Genomic DNA, 22774 nt, shown 5'->3' on the forward strand with positions numbered 1-22774 from the left:
TCTAAATGGAGCGTCATGAATGTATATAGTTGTGCTAATGATATCCTAATGATCCTTCTATCAACTGCACAATCCCAATACTCATTTAAGTGGCTCATGATATGCTCTATCCCACAGCTGGGAAAGTCACGGCCCAGTGGATCGCCACAATGGCAGCACGTCATTGACGACAGCCACGGGCCTGTCAGGCATTCACACCACGTACCTACGGCCACAATAGCCTCATCAGTAGCCTTATTCAATCAGTCCTCGCAGACGGGAGTCCACTCGGGTGCTGCAGGCCCAGCCAGCCGTCCACTGATCTGCATCACAGAGGCATCAACACTCACAGCGTCCCTCCTTAAATCTCCTTGGAAGTGATCTCTGATTTCGCCTGATTGTGTCCGACACTGTGCCTTTATGACCATTTGATTAGTGCAGGGGGGAGGAAGGGTGCAATGGCCTAGTGTTGTCTTCTTTGTGTGAATTGTTTAAGCAGCATTGTGCAAACGAAAGGCGTTTGAGTCAAGGGTTTTGAGTGGCAACATTCACGAGTAATTCATGATATTTACGCGTGTCTTTGTCTTTTTTGCGTCTGAAGGATATGATAAGAAAAGACAAACACAAATGCAACCTCAGTGAAGTCATTTAGTCTAGAATTAACCTTGTAATGGCGGTGCAGGACAGAGCAGGGTGCCTTCTGTGGGCCGATTCAAGGCAGGTATCGATTTCCTACATGTGCACACAAACACACACAGAGATGGAGAGACTGTGTTAATCAATCCCCTTATCAATCAATCAATCAACCTTCATGAACTGCTGCTAGTCCTTCAAACCCGGCGCGTCGCCACTGCAGCAAAACTTCTGTTGAAAGCGTCATGCAAATATTATCCCCTTTCTAAAGCTACCCAACTCAGATTTTATTTAAACAACATTCATCAGGCAGTTTGAATGTGAAGTCAAAGAAAACTGATTCTTAAATGTATCGTTGTAGAGTTTTGCACGGGCATTGATCACATTGTAACTGGCTATGCACATTGTAACGCAAGTATATAACCAAAGTTTACGCTTTCATATAGAATGTTGATTACTTCTGTCTGAAGACTTGACTTTACGAGTTCATGTCACAATGCAGAGATGCTCATAATAACAACGCAGGCAGAGTTCAGTGAGTGGGCTAGAAGGGACTTGTCATTCCGGTGCCACTTAATTTTCAACAACATAATTGTCCTCAACCACTTACACTGTTCTGAATCCTAACACATTTCATAAATGGTTTGTCTGCGGAGTCGGTGTGAAAACATGTCTCATAACAGCTACTTTAATTTCAGGTAAGACACTTTGTTCATTAAATCTTTTTTAAAGCTAGTATTGAATATAGGTATCTGGCTTTAGTTTTGTTCATCATCTTCAAATAGCTTTGGATGTTCATCTGAGAAATTATTATTGAAACAAAAGCCGTGCAGCTTAGAGAGAGACGTCGCTAAAAGGAACGTAAATCAGCTTTTGTGCAACCAGTCAGATTGCATAAGTATGTGTTTCTGTGTGTTTGAGATCTTTTAACAGATTTAGATCATAATCATCAGTGGAAATATATTATTGTATGGAAATAGATAACATTTAATTCGGTTAAAGTCATAATTATTGTGCTTTTTTTCTGTTAAAACATGCATGAAATGAGAAGACTAAATTAAACACATCAAAGTAGAAGGACGTACAGCTCTGTACAGAGGATTATTCCATCATGCGGCCATCTTATGCGTTTCATAAGATGAGATATCTCAGTGTCAGTCAGAGAGGATGATTCTTCACGGCGTTGAGACTAGCGGCTGATCGGTGGGTGACAAGCTGGCAGTGCAGCAGAGCACTATGTAGGTTACCTGTCAGGAAATTAAGCCTATTAACTGCTTATGCAACACGTCACACATTTGGCACGTGGGTTCTCATCCAATATTTAATACGTGGAAAGAGAGGCAGACTTTTGTAGAGACGGTGAACTCATCAGGAAGTTCTTGCACAACTCTGATATTAAACTTGTATTAGTTTTGCTGCAGTGTTACTGTTGCATATCATTTTCATTATATTAAATACACATTTTCCACTCCATTAGGCTATAACTCAGGGGTGACTAGATCTGCACTTTTCTGATCTCACTGTGTCTTTACTAAAATTAGGACGCGACAAGGCTAAGAATGTACAAATATGCTGGCTACGTTGATTTGAGCTAAATGCTAACATTAGTTTGCTAACATGCTAACAGTCTTACATACAATGATTGATTTAAAATTCATCCTGAGGGCAATGTGAATTTCTGAATAAATTTTGGAGACAATCCATCTAATAGTTGAGATAGATGTTTTTGTCCTTAAAACCACATATGTCAACTTCGCTAGACGCTAGAGGAACAACAAAGTAATTATAATACATCATCTGGGGACCATGAGTGTCTACACAAAATGATGTGCCGATCCATCTTGTGGATGTTGAGATATCTGAATGGATAAGGGAACATTTCGACCTGCTGGTGTTACTAGATGGAAAGTCAGTGGCTCACTAAAGTCAGAAGGGTGTATTCTCTGTGCACCAAGAATGTGTGTGCACCAAATTGTATGGCATTCTAACCAAAAGTTGCAGTTAAGATATATCTTTAGAAAACCCATAAATGTTAACCTCATGGTGGTGCTGGTGGAAAAGTCAAGGGATCACCAATGTCTTCACAATTCATCCTCTTGTGACCATGAATATCTGACAAAAATGTCAAAGCAATCCATCCAGTGGTTGTTTAGGTATGTTTATCCGGACTAAATTGGTGGAGCGATCAACTGTCCAGCAGTACCATCCATAACATTTAGAAAAGCATGGCAAAAAATACACCTACAGAAGCTACAATTAAAAAAAATCAGAGTAAAAAAACCCTAAACCGAAAAGAATATGAACTCACAATCACAGTTTAATGATATCTGTGAAGCACTAAACCCATGGCTGCTTACCATGAAACATGTCAAAAGAGGACTGAAAGCAATCATTTTTAAAATGATCATTTCCGTTAGCAGATGTCGTCCATTATTGGTATTTTTCTGTCCTCTAACTGGTCAAATAGCGAGGCAGCAGACTGGGAGGTGTGTCCAGTCTGCGCACTGAGCTGGACCTTTGCCCGCTCTAATCATACGGCCATTATGGCCATCAGTGCAATCCCCATCCACGGTCTTGGTTCAGCCTCCAGGAGCCATTTGTAAAGCAGCGGAGCAGGAAATGAGGTTGGTTTGCTGCCGCCGCCCAAGCCTGCAGGACGTGCTCAAGGGGAGCCACACTTAAGTCACGCAGGGTCCCACCCAGATGGGAGAGTGAGGGGGGGGCATTGGTAGGAGGTGGAGGTGAAACACAGCGGTGATACGCAGTGTTTTTGTATTGGAAAGAGACATCACTGGCCCCCAGATTTATTATTGGCTACCAGGGGCCCCAAAGCCGACTGATTGATGAGGCTATATGGCACGGTCAAAGAAATATTGCAGTTCCTCTTTTAAAAATGAAAAATTCCATCTTCTCCTGAGCCATTTGATATAGAGTTTTTGAAGGGTGTCTTCCTCTACTTTCAATTTCCTCTTCTTCTTTTCATTGAAAACAAAAACAAGTCAGTCTTCTCTCACTATCCTCTATGACTCCGGCTATCATGATTGACTTTTCTTGTTATAATTGATTTTTTATGGTCTTGTTAAGATACAAGAAACATCTCATTGTAGTCGAGATAACAGTTTTCATTACGTGTGTAACTGTCCCATTTCAACAACTACCTTCTAATATATCTGAAGGTGGTTGAGCCACAGTCTGAAGTTGGAAAGATCATAAATTCAATGAAATAACCGCCTGTTAGCCCTCCAGTCACAGTCCAGACGTAAAAGGCAAAAAAGCACAGCAGGAGCAGCTGCCATCAATATTTCAGCTACAGAGGCCTCCAAAAGAGTTCAACCTGCTATACTTTCTTGCAAGTTGGAGTCATGTTCCAGCGTACTGTGCAGAAAACGACATAGACTTGAAAGGTGACTTCAACAGACTGACCAACTGGACTGAAGTGGGATTGGATTTCAGTAGAAGGGACTGGACTTTCTTGCCCTCTTGAATCCAAACAAAGCATAAAGTATTCAGTTCAACGCATGAGAAGATCCGAGCAGATCTGATAACAATAACTGCGCAGTGATGATGTTAAACTGGACCTTTATTGTAGTTAATGACAGCCGAAACAATAGAAAAATCATAAAACGTACATTTTCATTTGCTATTCTAAAGGATAACATCAAATACCTTCAGCTTTTGTCATTACTATATTGACTAGATGTGGAATTAAAAAGTTGATTGAGCTGGTACAACAACAATGGTGTGAATACACCAATCTAATATGCTGTGTTAGATAACAAGAGATGTTTCTCTCCCTCTGCTAGTTACATGCGAGTATTTAGAGGAGAACTATCACCGCGCCATCTGTTTGGTCTGTAGGAGAAATTAAGTGCTTCACTGCTTGAGCAATTAGTTTCTGACAGTTTGAGCGGAATCAATAATTTGATGAGAAAGTCATAGCTGCATGAAAACTCACTTTTCCACAACACGAAGAGGCTGTCAAAGAATGTGACTGTGCAAATTGTAACATTGTATTATTATAGGTATTATAAATGCAAACAAAATATTTCCATGCGCCGTAACTCTGATCAACACTTAAAATCACTCATACACAAAAACATCAACTTCCTTCCATTATTGATTATATTTACACAGTGAAAATGCAACTTTTTTAACATGTATATATCATAATGCACTGTATAAATCCAACATGCTGTATATACTGTGTATAGACATACATACACGCATATAATGCACATATCCACCCATTCAATATTTATTTATTTGCACTTTTTTGATTACAACTTACAGAAACGCATGCATTTTAAATATATATTCATACACCTACTTTTTTCACATAGTCCTGTTTTATTCGTCCTGCTTTGTTGTGCTTGTTCTTTGGTATATTTCTGATTAAGTGCATTGAATTTGAATGAACATCAAATGTGCAAACATACTGGTCCAATGAAGCTGATTTTGATTATTAAAAATTATTCCACTTTGCACATCATTAGCATTGCTAGTGGCAATGAGTTCCCCACATTAAGATCAGATGTCTTCTAAATATGCAGGAGAGCAGGACAGACATGATGTAAAATATGTTTTTTTATTTATTGACCTTTTACTTGATCCCAAATTGTCCTAAAAGGTAATTAGCTTCTAAATGAATAAGCCATGGTTGCCATGTTTGTTATACAAGTATCTCAAAATGATGAAAGATGATGAAAATATGATTTATTGATATTATTTTGAAAATAAATAGCTCAAAGTTTATTGTAGCCGAGCTTTAGATACCATCAGAGGGTCCCTGAGCTGAACTCTCAGTCCAGCTCTGGCTCAGCCCCACAGTGGCTCTTTCCACCCCGCGGTGCCCGTGTAATGGGACACTGCTAAACGATGCTGAGAGGCAGAGCTCTCCGGAGCTGTCACGGCCTGTTGCACCTGACTCGCTCCCTCGCTGCACTCACCTGTTGTTGTTAGCTTGTCGTCTACAGGCTAATTTATGACACCATCAGGCTCATCAGATGCAACTAGGACCTCCTCGTGCTAAAACTAATTACTTAAACTAATTACTTGAGCCTATTAATATTGTGTGCCTTATTCTTGATGTATAATACATAGCAGAGAGAGAGAGGAGGAACTTCACCCTGCTCCTGCTTCCTAATGCTATCACCCACCACTGATACTCAAACATGTAAATGCATGCAGAGTAAGTATGAAGAAGACTTTTGGCTTTTGCTAGAAACTTGTATATGCATATTTGTTTGGCTGGCCTTTTAAAATGAGTGCGTGTTTTACTTGCTTCTCTAGTTAAAGCATGGCTGCTTCATTTGGATTCCTTATTTGCAAACTGTGTGGGAGTGGTTCAGCCCTTTGCAGCTGTGTGTGTTTACCTGTGCATAGGTGTGTGTGTGTGTGTGTGTGTGTGTGTGTGTGTGTGTGTGTCTGTTTGCATGTGTCTAAATCTATTCTTTACAAGTACCATCCATGTATCTGTGTCCTCTGTTTCCTTTCAACATCATCCATTGAAGGTCAGTGAATATGAATAAAATAGTATTTATTAATTGTCAAGATTGTAATCTGTACAGAAAGGTGTGGCTTATGTTCAATGTAAATTATACTATTAGTTGCTGAGCACTAGTAAGACTCCTTACCAGATTTGCCTGGTAAGATCCGTTGTTGTCTTTTAAGTTTTTCTATCTAAAACATGTCAGTGTTTCTGAATTTCCTAAACCTGAATCCTGAAAAAATACCCCTTTTGTGATGAATGTTGTAGAAATACTTTAATTACAGTTTTTATGTTAGCAAACAGCAAGAATCTGCTCTTATGTCGCAATAGGATCTTTACCTGTACGCTTCCATTAGCAACCACTTGCATGTTGCCGTGCACTCTTAAGTGAAAGTATTTTTTCACTTTGCTGAGCCCAGAGTGTCAGATTATCTTTGTTTGTAGACCAGCAGTCTTGTGCCAAGGGTTAAGCCGAAACTCTAACCCACTCATCAGCGTCACAGATTAGTCCACGCCGGTGTCCCCTTATACCGAATGGATCATCTGTTTCCTTGAAGAGCTTCAAGTGGCCGAACCTCCACTTACACATCACCCAGCTCAGAGAGGACTTTTTGAAAGTAATTCATCTTTGGTTTTCAATGTAAACAATGTGATTTTTTTTTTTTGTTGAGATTCATAAAAATAGATGTATATTCTTTCAAAACCACAGAAATGCATCTGTTCACACAGTAAATGCATGTTCATTTATACATGCTCAGTTCATGCTTTGTGCACTTGTACACAGACTATGCTTAACGACACATCCCTAAACAACTAACTAAAAGTGACAACCAGCCAGTGCTGGAGGGCGGACAAGGTTAGATAACAGTCTCCTCTGAGGGTGCTCCCGTCGGAGGTGTCCAGTGTGAGTCCTTAGGTTTCGCCCTCCAGTCTCATGTGTCACAGCATGTTGTCACACATAGAGGCGGCGATGTATTATTGAGGACGTCTGCAGGTTACTTAGGCACTGTACATTAGGCGAACACAAGTGCAATTACTTACACATGGATTGCTCATGAACAGGAGTCTAATCGCTCTGCATAAATAATGACCGATAATATCTCTCCAAAATAATGTATGTGTGCCAGTTTAAAGTTGCTCTGCAGTGATTTTTTTCCCCAGTAACTCAATCGAACTGATTTTTATCATCATGATAATCACAACTAGTTTAGATAAACTAACTGCTAGGAAGTGAATCTAACAGGCAAACTCCCTTGAACATAAATAAAGTGAGCAGTGATAATAAAAAAGTAGCCCTCTGCAGCACTGTGTGCTTAGGCCCTCTAACCAGCTTTCCCTTGTGTGTGAATGGGCGTCTATATGGGGAAAGGCTCACGCTGCAACAGTGGCTAATTCCTGCTAATCCCATCGTATCTTCTACCACTTAGAGTTGGTTTCCAATGGCAACTCTGAGGCTAGTGAGATTAGCTCGCGTTAGCTCCTCCTCTGTGGTCTACATTCACAGTCAGGCCGGACTGGACCACCACTGGTTCCATGTTAACCTTTTGCACAGAAGTGGATTGACTACTTTTTTTCCCAAAATGTTTCAAGTCTTATTTAGAGAACAATGTAAGTTTGTTTCCATTTACTCTGCTTTTATTACGGCTTTAGTTTTCTGTGGATTTAGTTTTTTAATGAGAAACTGTGAGGGTATACAGCAGCAGGCATCTTTATCTTGAAGGCTTTGTGAACGGTGTGTTTCGAGGTGTTTGGGAAGGATTCAGCAGGGCTTTTCTTTACATGATACATTTGTTTGCTCTGACTAACTTTCCTGTGCACATTTCCTTGCAAAGATACAATCCCGCTTTTCTCTCTTATTGCATTTAATAACCTTGTGTTAATAGTATTGTGTTGTGATTTTTACGATTTGTGTGATGAATGTTGCAACAATGGTCCAAGTAAGAAAGTAAGAAACTCACTCCGCTTTGAATAGTTCGAGGAAAGAAAACAAATGTACATCAAGAGTTGTATGGATTGTCATTTTCTCAATTATGCAGTGACAGTTATCAGATGTGTTTCAAAAAAGTGTATGTAAATGTGATTTACAACACACCTTTAAAAAAAAGACAACTTTTCAAAGTTTAAATGACAAATTGTTAACTATGAAATAAGAGAAAGCTAACGATTACTAAATACTATGATGCATCTGCGTTTCTAAAGATTTTTAAATATCTCAATAATAAAACACCTTAATGTCACCATCAATCAATCCTGCCCCCAAAAAGTCAACAGTGCAATAGAGTGGTGCAGGGATGACGTATCTCTGTAGGCAAACAGGAAGTTAGCATCACCCTGTTTCCTTGGACAAAAAGCCAATGGGATTTTCCTGTTGAATTTTGGATTATTGCAGAGAAATTAGCTCTTTGGAAGATACAAGTTTATGGTACTTACACTTTTTCTTCTGCAAGATTTTCGTCACAAATTAAAACCACTTTTATGATTTTTGAAGAGTAAATGCAAACACCTGAAGTATAAATGTAAACATATAGCTAAGGCTATAAACAAAGTACTGTAGTCTCATTTAGCACCTTGTTTACAACCACCTTTTTTAAGACATCTAACCAGAAAACCATTCAAAAAAAACCTCTGACTTCAAGAGTGAAAAAATGCTTACTCCTTTTGTTTTTTTTGTTTTTTCAAACCTTGACCCACATGCTTTTTTTCCTTCATAGGAGATCTCTCCTGAAAATGTTTCCACAACCAGGGAAATCGATTGTCTTCGACAACTTTCCAGATCCAACTGACGCCTGGGACATCATCGAGACAATCGGGAAAGGGACCTACGGAAAAGTCTACAAGGTGCTCAACAAACTGGATGGAAGTAAAGCGGCCGTAAAGATACTGGACCCCATCCATGTAAGTATTTCAGTTTAAATGACTTAAGTTAAAGTACTTCTATTCGCGTTTTCTAAAGTTCAGGTGTTGATATTTTGGATGCTATGTAGGTGTTGTAGTGAGTGCTTGTTAAAGCAGCTGTAAGCTTGTGGTGTGTTTATGCCTTTGGTGGAGGCACTGGTCTAACAAGTTACTGTCTTGTGGCCCTTTCTCTGTCACATTTATAGCGTCTGTATATTTAAAGATGTAGACACCAACACAGATTAGATCGGGGCCACAACTGTTTCTCTTGCAGTTTGTTAACTTTATGGTTTCTTTCAGCTGCTCAGTCAGTATATTTCCCCTTATACCCTACATTTCTGTCTACTAGTTTATTTAGTGTATATTAATTATAGATACTATATAATTCACAAACCACACTTTTTTAGTTATATGGATCTTCTGTTTACAGAACATATGACGTATGTGTTCTCGGGTTTAGGTTAGTGTTTGTGAGTTGTATATTGTTTATTATGCCTCTGTTTCCGGATATTCCGTCTGTACATCCATAAGTCTTGAGAAACATACAAGTAGTTTACAATGAAAGGGCTAGACCTGAGGCCCACCCTTCAAGAAAGGATGCAACCCTTTTATATTGTGGAATTTAAAGGGTTTAAAGAGTTCTAGAAAGTGTACCGGTAGATCTGATACATCATCAGCACAGTGAGTGACTCATTAGCTCTTCAGATGACGTTTAGAAAAAGCAGTTTTCTTCCATCCACAACCATTGCCTCTGATTACTTGTTCATCACGGCAGTCTCTGATCATTTTGGCCTCCTTTTGCTTGTGCAGGGTTTTTAGCATTTTTAGCCAAAACGCATTTGGCACTCATGCAGATGTGTGCGAAGAAAATTTGGCCTAAAGCAAGAACATTTTGACACAGAGCAGAGATACATGATGTTACGTCTGGCAGCTTGTGTCTGATTCATCCTATAAAGCAGAGATTGATTTCTACACTGACAAGATTTACCACTTACAGGACAATATGTGGCAAGAGGCTCTACAGTCAAGAAAGGTCACTATTCTCAGATAAAGATCATAACGGAGGCTTTCATACTAACTATTGCAACGCTGCTCCTCTGTTTTTGACTAAATATCATTTATAGAAAATAGCCATCACTGATCTGATGTTTTAGTGTCATTGTAACTCCTCTGTTTATTTTGAAGGTACAGTGGTACTTTATGGCTTATTTAGCAGCTCTAATGAGCAGCCATTTTCCATTAGATTCAGCCTTCATGCTGATATAAGTCTCATTATTGTGAATTTGTTACTTTCTCATTATTGAGAAATGATTATCCACAGACCACTAGCCTGTGAGCACCATCATTACGGTCGTTTTAATCACCGGGAAGCCATATTTATTTGACACAAAATCATTTATTTTTGACTTATCTCTACCACTTCTCTTTTTCTTGTGAAATACTGGAGCCTTTTATGGTGTCAGGAAAACACTTTGAGAAGGGAAACAACTTTGGATGAACTTCTTATAACTCAGCCTTTTAAAAGGTGTGATGTGAGGTGACACGTCGCTTCGTTTTAGGGGGGTTTGAATATAAATCACTGTACTGCAAATTCTGATGTGTGGATTTGTCTATTGTGTTTCTTGACCCTCATAAATAAGTTAACTCCTGGAAATCTCAACATATAACTGTAGAAGACTGTTTATCAGTTTTCATTTTTATCTTATAATGAAACAGTTCCTTTAGTCATCATTGCGGGATGTGATGCACAGACATAAAACAAGGAATAATTTGTGTCTGTGTGAACATACAGTGGGGGAAATAATTATTTGATCCCTTGCCGATTTTGTAAGTTTGCCCACTGACAAAGACATGAACGGTCTATAATTGTTATGGTAGGTTTATTTTAACATTGAGAGACAGAATATCAAAAACAAAATCCAGAAAAATCACATTATATAAAAGTTATAAATTGATTTGCATTTGATTGAGTGAAATAAGTATTTGATCCCCTAACAAAACATGACTCAGTACTTGGTGGAGGAACTGTTGTTGGCAAGCACAGAGGTCAGACGCTTCTTGTAGTTGGTCACCAGGTTTGCTCACATCTCAGGAGGGATTTTGGTCCACTCCTCTCTGCAGATCATCTCCAAATCCTGAAGGTTTCGAGACTGTCGCTTGGCAACTCTAAGCTTCAGCTCCCTCCACAGATTTTCTATGGGATTACGGTCCGGAGACTGGCTAGGCCACTCCATGACCTTAATGTGCTTCTTCTTGAGCCACTCCTTTGTTGCCTTGGCCATATGTTTTGGGTCATTGTCGTGCTGGAAGACCCATCAACGACCCATGTTCAGTGTCCTGGCTGAGGTAAGGAGGTTGTCGCCAAAGATTTCACGGTACATGGCCCCGTCCATCCTCCCCTCGATGCGGTGAAGTCGTCCTGTCCCCTTAGCAGAGAAACACCCCCAAAGCATAATGATTCCACCTCCATGCTTGACGGTGGGGATGGTGTTCTTGGGGTTATAATCAGCATTTCTCTTCCTCCAAACACGGCGAGTTGAGTTGATGCCAAATAGCTCGATTTTGGTCTCATCTGACCACATTACCTTCTCCCAAGCCTTCTCTGAATCATTCAGTTGTTCATTGGCAGACTTCAGACGGGCCTGTACATGTGCCTTCTTGAGCAGGGGGACCTTGCGGGCGCTGCAGGATTTTAATCCATTACGGTGTAGTGTGTTACCAATGGTTTTCTTGGTGACTGTGGTCCCAGCTGTCTTGAGATCATTAACAAGTTCCTCCCGTGTAGTTCTGGGCTGATCCCTAACCTTTCTCATGATCATCGATACCCCACGAGGCGAGATCTTGCGTGGAGCCCCAGACCGAGGGCGATTGATGGTCATTTTGTGTTTCTTCCATTTCCGAATAATCGCACCAACAGTTGTCTCCTTCTCACCAAGCTGCTTTCCGATGGTCTTGTAGCCCATTCCAGCCTTGTGCAGGTCTACAATCTTTGCCCCGACGTCCTTAGACAGCTCTTTGGTCTTGCCCATGGTGGAGAAGTTGGAATCTGATTGATTGATTCTGTGGACAGGTGTCTTTTATACAGGTAATGAATTGAGACAGATGTCTTTCATACAGGTAACGAGTTGAGATTCAGAGTACTTTCTTAAAGTGAGAGGACTAATCTAACCGGTCTGTGGGAGCCAGAATTCTTGCTGGTTGGTAGGGGCTCAAATACTTATTTCACTCAATCAAATGCAAATAAATTTATAACTTTTATATAATGTGATTTTCTGGATTATTTTTTTTATATTCTGTCTTTCACTGTTAAAATAAACCTACCATAACAATTATAGATCATTCATTTCTTTGTCAGTGGGCAAACTTACAAAATCGGCAAGGGATCAAATAATTATTTCCCCCACTGTAGTTTTGAATATTTAAAAAAATAAAATATGCATCAAAAAGTCTTCTATGTAAAATACTGGTTTCTTGGTGTTCTTGTCAGACAGCACGGCTGCAACATTCAGTAAAATATACCATAATTGCTATCATTAAGATTTGCCCTTTTTACCCAAATTAAATTCACAAATCAGTGATGGAGGCTTCATTAAGTGTCCTAAAGAGCAGCAACAGAGTGCTAAAGTCCATATTAATTTCCTTGGCTAGAGTTAGACGAGAAGATCTATACCTCTGTTATAACTGTTAAATGTGAAGCTGGATCCAAGAGACGATTAGCCTAGCTTAGCATTAAGACTATAACCACGGTAAAACAGCTAGCCCGGCTCTGTTCAAAGGCAATAAAACGCTTTCATTTTTACACTTTTTGTACCCATTTAAAGCCAAGCTAGCAATTTAATTTGTATGCTATGCTAAGCTAACTGTCTCTTTACTCCAGCTTCATATTCATTTACAGTAATGGCATGAGTGTGTTATCAATCTTCTCATCAAACTCTCCGCAAATAAGTAAACTGATTAACAGTTTCTTTAATCGTGTAAGCTTCAGATCTTTTGCCTCCATCGTTCATTTGATATCTTCTGACATAAAGCATCACAAAATGGAAACACGGTTGTTAAAAGCGCAAAGCGTGTGAAATAAATGTGTCTTGACTGGTCTTCGTCCTTGTTTTTCAGGATATTGACGAGGAGATCGAAGCAGAGTACAACATCCTCAAAGCGCTCTCTGACCACACCAATGTCGTGAAATTCTACGGGATGTACTACAAGAAGGATGTGAAATGTGGGGACCAGTTGTGGCTCGTACTGGAGGTAGGAACACGTATTATATTTGCATAGAAAAAAAACAATATATGTTTGCCACAACCCATGTATTTGACCGGGACCTGTGGCTGAACCCTGCAGACAATGAGCGCGTAAGTGCAGATTAAAGGTCTGGCTGTACATCACACAGCATGTCTCGCCACGTATATGCAGCGGCCACCAGATATGGCCGACGGATTATGTAACAGTTTTAGCCAACCTGGGCTGTCTAGGAGTTTACTTATAGGCCACCTGGGGGATTTGGCCGCAGGCGGACTACATGGATGCGTTGGGGGTGGAGGTTTGCTCGCGTGACACGGGCAACCTGCTAAGAGCAGCAGAGCAGGGATTTCTGTTTACAAGGACTGTCGCAGTGTATTAGTTGATACATCTACTGTAGCCGGTTGGAGCACAGGCCAAAATGTGACCTGTAGGTGATTTCTGTTGTTTGGCAGGCTATGCTGAAATAGAAAGGATGCAACACGTTTGAGATAGTTGGAAGTCACTATGCTAATTTAGTGACCGAAAAACAAAATAGCCTGATTTGAAGAATATTATTACATTTGACCTTGTGACTGCTTTGCTGCACCTGCTGTACAAGAAATAATAGATGCAGGTATGAATTTGTGTCGGGCTGCCTCTGAAAGTTAATGAGTTGAATAATTTGTTGGTGACTCCTGAAAGTGGATTAACCCTTAGTGGACTTGGAATGCTCCAAATCGAGCTGTTGTTTTTTTCTTTCTAACAGGCTAAATCCATGAAGAACTTTGTGCTTCTGTCAACGATTTTAAAAACATTGGTTGTTTAAGTATGGATGGTGGTGACACGCCATAATAAAGTCACACCCACAAAGCATGGTAAACAAGACGGGGTCCGTGTTTGAAGATGGGACGGGTGCTGTACATGCCTAACCAAGGAAATACGCCCAGCGAGCGCCAGCGTTCTGGGGGAGAGGTCCCACAAAGGGGCTCCTCCCACACCCAGCGGCCATTCCTAACCATATATGACCATGTTGATATGATCTAAATCATTACCAAAAATGTTGATACCAATGGATTTTCCAGATATTCTCTATGAAAAAAAGGAACAAATAGCCGATTCTTCCTATTCGTAAATAAATAAAAATTAGATTCGGTTGCAGCCCATATTTTGTGAACGTTCAAGGGGACCTTGCTGCTGCTTTCTTTACATCTGAAAAATGCCTCCAGCTCCTCTCCTCCGCATCTTTCATATTTCATTACCTGCTCTACCTTTTCAAATGTCAACCTCCAGACAAACATGTAATGGAGGTCAACCTCAGAGGAGGAAAAGTGTTTTCAGGGCCCAACACGGGGGGTACTTTGTGTTCCTGCTTTGATAGAGGGCAGTACAAACCTGGAGAGGTCCCGTAAACATGGTCATCAAACTTAGACTACGGACCCGGACTAGGATAAATCACAGTCACTTTGGTGATCTGCTGACTGTTCCTTTAGTGTCAACCGTATCGTACGATATATGAACATGACCCTCGAATTTTTTTGCTGAACTCTATATTGCTCTTTGTGTTAACATGCGTGTTTTTTACAAAGGGAATGTCACCATAATTTTAGCCAACATGATTCCAGAATAAAGAGCAGGATTTTCCCCAACATTGTAGGACTTAGGCATTTTGTGACCATATATCTCCAAAACTAATGACATTCCCTTCAACCCCAGTGGATCTTAGTGTTTAGTGCTACTTGCCAAATCTTAGCATGCAAAAACTACAATTAACCAAGGTAAACATTAGCTGCTAAAAATTAGCATGTCAGCATTTGACTCAAAGCACAGCTATGTCTAAGTACTGAATGTGAATTTTACACCACTGCTTTGGATAATGCATACATTCTGCATTCTATGGAATAACTAAAACAAAATATCATTAAGTCAGGCAAGTTGCTGTGTTTTTAAAAAAAAAAAGGAACCTTTTTATCGTTTTGATAGCCAAACTTACTTGTCCGAAATGGAAAAGTAGGCCTATTCAAAATTCATACAATCAAAAAGGGATTTGGACAATTTGGGGAAAAAAGAATGTGAAAAATTCTTAATGTTGTACTTTTACTTTGTCATAATTATTCATAGTGGCTATTTACATAAAAGTGAACAGGAAAGCGTTAGAATAGAAAAAAAGCTCCAGTTGCCCAGCCATTGCAAAGCCCTCCTACCTTTTTCAAAACCCCATCCCTATAGAGTAGAATCTCATTTGACAGAATAAAAAAAACACAACAGTCATGAGGGAGAATATTCCAAAAGGTGCTTGATTTCATTTGTGTGCATCTTGCAATTCCAGTATACCATGTAATTAAATGAAAAGAAACCTCTAGCACCTGTGTTCCACATTGTGTTGCTCCTTCTTCCATTATCAGGTACAGCGGTGCTGGAACAGAGTGTCCATATTTCTGTAATCCAAGCTCAGTGGGCTTTGCATCAGCAGCAGCAGTGTTATGCTAACCCAGTAGATAGTTTTCACCTCTCCAGCTTGTGTTTCTTTCCCTTTTCATCGCTGTCCTTCCTCCTGACCTTTGCAGACGACTCTGCTATTACTTTCCTCACATATCGAGAACCATCTAAGATGCAGGATAATTATTATAGGAAAACAAAGACCTTTATCTGACACACATGGTTATTATTTTACACTGTGGTGATAGTTTGTTAGTTTTGGATCTGCCAGGACTCATTTCTTTTCAGTTAAAATACAAATCTTGTGTAAGGAGAGTTACATTACATTACATTACAGTCATTTAGCAGACGCTTTTATCCAAAGCGACTTACAGGAAGTGTATTCAACATAGGTATTCAAGAGAACTACTAGTCACCAGAAGTCATAAGTGCATCTCCTTTCTTAAACAAGCATCTTAAAGCATAAACCAGAGCAAAAGTATAGTGCAGAGGCAAATTACTACGAAAACAATAATTGCAACAGACTAATACGAATATAATAAGTGCAACAAACTAATACGAATAGAATAAGTGCAACAAACTAATACGAATAGAATAAGTGCAACAACTAATACGAATGCAATAAGTGCTACGAGGAAGGCTCAGGGTAGTGCTTCTTGAAGAAGTGAGTTTTCAGCCTGCGCCGAAAGATGGAGTTCACTCAGCTTTGCTACTTTGTTTACTCCATGTTTCCTCTGTGGGTTGCTCCATTTTCTAAATTTCCCTTGCAAAGCCATGCAGCCAGCAGTCCAAATCTGGTGGCTAATCCTGAGGCTGAAATCACCGCCTGACAGTTTAGTAAGTGGCTGTGTGCGCTCTGAAGTAGATGCACATGGGGTTTTTTTTAGCAATGAAGAGACAGGAAGCAGCCAGTGAGGCGGTCATTCACCATGGTTACTGTCCTCTCCTCTCTAAACTGTAATTGTCCATCCTTTAGCTCTGCAGAGAGGAGCCTTTCTCTGCTCTGCACTGACAGCAGACCGCTCATTATGAACAGAATACACACAAATTGCATCCTTTTACTTTGTTAGCCTCTCATTGGGGTCTGCGAGCTTTTGGCTTTGCCTCTGTAGTGTAGCTCCTTTATGATAGCGGATGTGGGCGGAGATGAGCAAGCTTTCATGTACGACGGCCTACTTCTGCTCCCAGAGAGCTCAAACGTACTTCAAAGATGGCCCTGATGGAGCGACTTTTATTCTCTAATTGGAAATAAAAAACCTGATTTGGATGTGCATTTCATTTGGGAGCTCCAGTGTTTCACCCAAGGACCCTGTTAAATGAAGGCCACTGATTAGTGCAACCTTCAAAAGCTCGTCTTTAAGATGCATCTCATCTTTCATTATGAAAAAATAAAATGATGCTAAATTGAAATTGCATTACTCTGCACATATATTGCATTTTGAGTTCAAACTTAAAATGGTTGCTCTCAGATTTTAACTGCTAGTTCTTTTACTACTGCTTCGTTGTTACTACCATTTGTAAATAATCATGCTAGTAGAAGCAGTAATTAGGTGGTAGCTCATATCTTGGCCAAAAGCTGCTGATCTCTGCTTTGAGACGTTGCTTGTGTGAAAATTGTAATGAATTTGCAGAACATATATTTAATCTTTTTCACATGTTATCACACCTCCAGCTTCATCACCATTTTTAACAAATCTTTTCTGAAATGTATTGCTATTGAAAGACAGAAACACCTCTTTTGTAGCTGATGTGCACCTACTCAAAAATCTATGCATCAGAGTTATAGAGACAGAATGTGTAGACGAACTGTGATGTTAACAGAGAGTTATATACAGGAAAAACTGTCTGCAAATATTTAAAAAAAAGTAATGGGTTCAGCCACTGGGAAATGGAAGAAGTAACTGGGCATGAAGGGCTTGTATCAGGCAAACTGCATTGGCATCTTTAAGAGTTTCAGTTTCTCTGCAGAGATGTAAGCACTTGTTAAACTGTCTCTGTAGCACTACATTAAACACGCCTATATGATAGAGTGGCTGAAAAGAATCGTTGCTGAATAACAAGCCATACGACAGCACACTCAGAGTTTGTCTAATGGCACTTACAGAAGAATTGAATGGCAAATTGAAGCATTCTGATTTTGGGAACTGGTCAAGACTGAAAAAAGGATGCTTGAAAGCTTCTAAGAAAGCAAACAAACGTGATGTTAGCTTGAATACCAATTTACCTTTCAGCTTTCAATCCATCAAAATCTTAATTTTCGTCATGAAGTCTTCAACAATAAGAATGATAAATACATTCATGAGAGACCGGTTGCCACCTTGTCAGGGCCTTACGATGCAGGTTGCCAGCTTGGAAGGTAGGTGTAAGTAGAAAGTCTCTGGAGCTGAGGGGTTTTCTTTATTCCGTGTGCCTGATGCAAAAAAAAAAGGTGTAAGCCTGGTGTACAGCACACTGACTATAATTAAATATTTGTCTTGATTCTTATCCTCATTGATCACTATAAAAAAAACATTTCTTGACTACAATTTTGGCCATAGTGTCCAACTCTATTTCAGCATGAAAGTGAGTGAAGTATAAAGCCAATATAACACTGGACAAGGGCCTGAATATCCCTTAATAGCCAACAGGAGGATGATTTGAACAGGGAAATGGAAGAAACCCAAGTATGCAAAGTTGTTAGAGTCTTACCAAAATATATATATTATCATTTCCATTTTTATTACTTAAAGCACCATCTAAACTGCAGACATTGATTTTTTTTTTTTACACTTTTGTTCGTCCTCTCTCATTGTACCACATTGATTTTTTTGGTCGGACACCTTCTAAAAGTCAAAAATGAACCTCCGCTGCTTTCATTTACCCCCATTAGTCTCTGTCCTTACTCGTCCTGCCCTCGCACCTCTACAGCCATTAACTGACAATGCGGTTTAAAATGTTCTCCAGTGTTTGGACTTTTCAATAAGCGGTGCCAGAAAGTAGACACCTCAGCTATTGTGCTTGTGTAAACGATAACCCCGCAGTAACAATAGGAGTGTTTTTCTCTGGACACGATCCAGCGTGTAACACACAGAGAGGACACACATGGTTATTTAGTGCTGCAGACATGATGCAACTGCAAAGGTCCAATAATCAGGCAGTTAATAAGACACACAATTTATATTTATATTTGCAAGGAAACGAACATCAAAGATACTTGACTAAAAAGTCAGCACCTGTGTGTTTAAAAGGCCGCTGTGGTTTCTCCTCGTTGAGTCAGGGGGCAGCTCCGTTTGTTTCATCTTAACATTTGTTTCATCCACTTCCTTTTACACGTCTTTGATCATCGTCTACTTTCATTTACATGACGAAACAAGCACCGGACCTCATTTGTAATGGAGAATATCCCACTCAGTATTCAACGTATTCAGTTTTTTCTTTGAAAATTGATAGTTGGTGGGGAAAATCACGAGACATCCAGGATGAAGATGTAGGACATGGATCTTAAAAGACCTTTTTCTATTGATAGTTTGTCTTTAGAAGTCCTATTTATCATTTTTAGTAATAATAGAGTTAGTGTACCCTTTGCAAAGTTATTTAGAAGTGATTTTGCAAGCTATATTTGGAAAAATACCGAATAAGATTTGAATGGCAACCAGTGGATTTGGCGTTGACGCTCCATATTCAACATTCAAGGCTACATTGTTTATCATCAAGCAGGACTTTTAACCTAAAATGAATTGGATGTTAACGTTTCCAATTTATCTTAAGCCATTAACTCTTCAGCTGTTTTGAATATCCTAAATTGAAAATTGAAATTAACAATCACCATCATAGTTTAATGGTGGGAGGAATTTGATAGGAATTAGGTTTTGTTTTGTCTGTGTAATGATGGGGAAGAGAAAACAACCCTTATACTAATTGTATTTAAATATCTTTACCCAAAGCTAAGGAAATCTGATTTAATCTGTGCAAGATTTAAGTCTAACCAGCTCCGAAAGTTTCATATATCATTTTCACTCTGCAGAGGTTTGAGTCTTCACCACATCTCAAATAATTAATGTTCATGTCGAGCATCACTTTCTAGATGTGGGTACTGTGGCTAAGGTGAGAGCGCTAACGTTTAGCTCTGCTAAATCTAGGGCAGCGGGCCCCTCATTAATATGGATTTGTCTGTCTGCCCAGTGTAATTTAATGATGACAGGTGATATGGCAGCATTGATGTGGACTGACGTCAGGCGCGGCTCGTTGTCAGAGCGTTCGGCTGTCTGTTAGAGCCTCGGTGGTATTCTCTGCTTAGCTGCAGTTTGTCTGCACGTCTGATAGCAGAGAGAGGAACGTTTAAGCTCCCCATGTGGCCGCTGAGATACACGCCATCCATCCTGCAACAGTCCTCTGGGCTCCTGACAGATAGCTAGATTGATAGGCAGATAGAAAACACATACGAGGCACGGTGTTGAAAACTTATTCCTTTGCTTATTCAAGGTCAAAGACTTGCTATGGGAGGGGGGGGTTACTGAATGGGTCTATAGGTCTATCATGGGACCAAGTGCTCATATGGCTCCTGGGCTTGGGTTTCTGTGTGAAGTGTCTGTAAATGTTCTTCTTTGAAAGTCAAAAGTCAAATCAAACGACTACAGAGAGACACAGAATGACCGCAGAGAGACGCAAAACTACTACAAAGAGAAACAAAATCATGACAAAGAGACATAAAATGATCACTAACAGATGTAAAACCGATAAAGGCAGACAAAACGGCCGCAAAGAGACACAAAACTACCAGAAAGAGGAACAAAATGACCACAAAAAGATGTAAAATGATCACAAAGAGATGCAAAATAAATACTAAGAGATACAAAACAACCTCAGAGACACAAAGCTACTGCAATGTGGAACAAAATGACTACAAAGAGACGTAAAAAGATCACAAAGAGATGCAAAACAAACACAAAGAGACACAAAACTACTTTAGAGAAGATAAAAATGACTAGAAAAGGGACATAAAATAATCACAGAGACACAAAGCGACTGCTTAGAGAAACAGAATTACCACAGAACAACTATAGAAATACACTAAAAATACTTTTGTGGTCGTTTGTTCCAAATGGGAGAATTTGCTGATTCTGAGGAACTGTAAATGAAATATGTGATTTTTTTTTTATGTATATAACTTATATATCAATCAATTGAGTGCAAAAAAACCCAAAACAATAATAAGTAGCGATTATAATATGTATTAACATCTCTAAAATCAACTAAATGTAATGTTTTCTTCTGTAAAAAGGGTTCACTGTGAATTGTAAATGGCAGAAGCAATCTGTGGTTAGCTCAATTAGCTGCAGTAAGTAGCAAATAAACACTTTGGTAAAGTATGTGCATGAGCCCTGTGGGTGGAAGTATAACATATCATTTCTTTTGTTCTGCCATTATGCGACGTTTTTGTCAAAATGTACTGCCCCTTTTTTCCGCTAACAGTTTTAGGGAAATCAATATTGCACTATAAGCCCCATGCTGTGCTGTTTGGTACCCTGTCATTTTGAATGTGAATAGAAAATAAATCCTATAGTTGTGTCTACGCTGTGGTGTATAAGTTATTTATTAGTAACCTTTTTCCGATACGTGACGCAAAATCTCTTTAGTGCGATCGCTGCAGGGGACTGATTCTTATCCTAAATAACCACACACCACTGCATGTCTCTCGCCTAATTAAGCTTTCAGTTTACAAGTGCGGGAAAATGAGTGTAATTATACAAGAACAAGTGTTTTGATACATAAAAAAAGATACGATGGAAATTTCCTGTCTGACACGAACGCTGTCAGGAATAAAGATGTGGGTCAAAATGCTAAATATATATTCACGTTCAAGTCAAAACAAATGCACAAAGACACGTTTGTACCTTTAATGCATCTGTAGATTATATCTTTTACCACGAAGAGGTATGTGTTTACGAACAGTGCTCATATGCAAGATCTATGATTTCTCTTCAGTAGCAGCACACAGCACTCTGTGATTGACATCTTAGAGCTTTTTTTTCCTTTTCTGCGTACCTCTGGCCTCTACCTCTGGCATCTCAAAGAAAGGCCCAAATTAAGGGTTATTATTGTTGCCAAGGCAACCCACGGGGTCATTTTCTGTAATTTTCCAAGAGGGATTGCTATTGACGCTGGAGTCCATATCTAGACGCAGTATACCATAAGAAACCTCATACAAACACATGCAATCAAATGGTTTGAGTACAAAGTGTTCATGCTGATTTTAATCCTGTTCTGTTTCCAGTGTGAAACGCTTTACTATAAATGGTGTGTCATTTATACTATAAATACGGGCATTGTCTGAAAACATAAGAGGATGTACTCCATTTTGAAGATGATTTGTGCATGTTTAATATTTACCCTGCTTAGTCATCAGAGCGTAGATTAAACCCCTGCACACAAAATGTACATTCTCCTCGTGGGCACGTTTTTTTTCCACCTCTCGCTAAGCTGCCTCGAAAAAGATAAGTCGCTACAGATTGACAGAATTACTTCCAGCGTCTCTTTTTCTCACTGTGAAATCTCATGATCGAAAACTTTTTCATCCTCTGCTGTTCCTCCGTGTGAAATTATGAATATCTCAGATGCCCCAGATTTCAGCACATTGTATAAGCTCAGCTATAAGTGCTGATTCATGTTGGGGTTTTTTTTCGCTCATTATCCTCTGTTTCTTTGTGGGGGTTTTTTTCTTTTGTTCTGTTGCAGCTCTGCAATGGTGGCTCTGTGACAGATCTGGCTAAAGGCATGTTGAAGAGAGGAGACCGAATGGATGAAGCCATTATTGCCTACATTTTGCATGAGGCCCTCATGGTAAGTGAGGCCTTTTGAATGTGCACGAGAGGACACACTGATGTGCTGTAGAGCTCAATAGAACAACCTCCCACTGAACACATTGCTTCCATGAAAAGAGCTTAAACGGGATAATTTTGAAGGCAGGTGCTTGTCAGAAAAAGCTGTTAACCTCAGTTTTTTTCCCCCCACAGGGCCTCCAGCACCTGCACATCAACAAGACCATCCACCGTGACGTCAAAGGCAATAACATCCTGTTGACGACGCACGGAGGCGTCAAACTCGTGGATTTCGGTACGCAATGTGTCTCTTTATGCAAGCATT

The 22774-nt window shown here is 39.7% G+C and overlaps 1 protein-coding gene across 1 annotated transcript in view; it reads left to right on the forward strand.

The window, feature by feature from the left end:
• myo3a (myosin IIIA) overlaps positions 1–22774 on the forward strand; it is a 65640-nt gene that overhangs the window by 1020 nt on the left and 41846 nt on the right. The window contains 4 exon segments of the mRNA XM_054622582.1: positions 8812–8995; positions 13109–13243; positions 22367–22471; positions 22645–22744. Of these exon segments, the coding sequence (XP_054478557.1) occupies positions 8828–8995; positions 13109–13243; positions 22367–22471; positions 22645–22744 (508 nt within the window). The 5' untranslated portion in view covers positions 8812–8827.

The sequence above is a fragment of the Anoplopoma fimbria genome, chromosome 21 (genome assembly GCF_027596085.1).
Source record: "Anoplopoma fimbria isolate UVic2021 breed Golden Eagle Sablefish chromosome 21, Afim_UVic_2022, whole genome shotgun sequence".
In the NCBI taxonomy this organism is placed as follows: Eukaryota; Metazoa; Chordata; class Actinopteri; order Perciformes; family Anoplopomatidae; genus Anoplopoma; species Anoplopoma fimbria.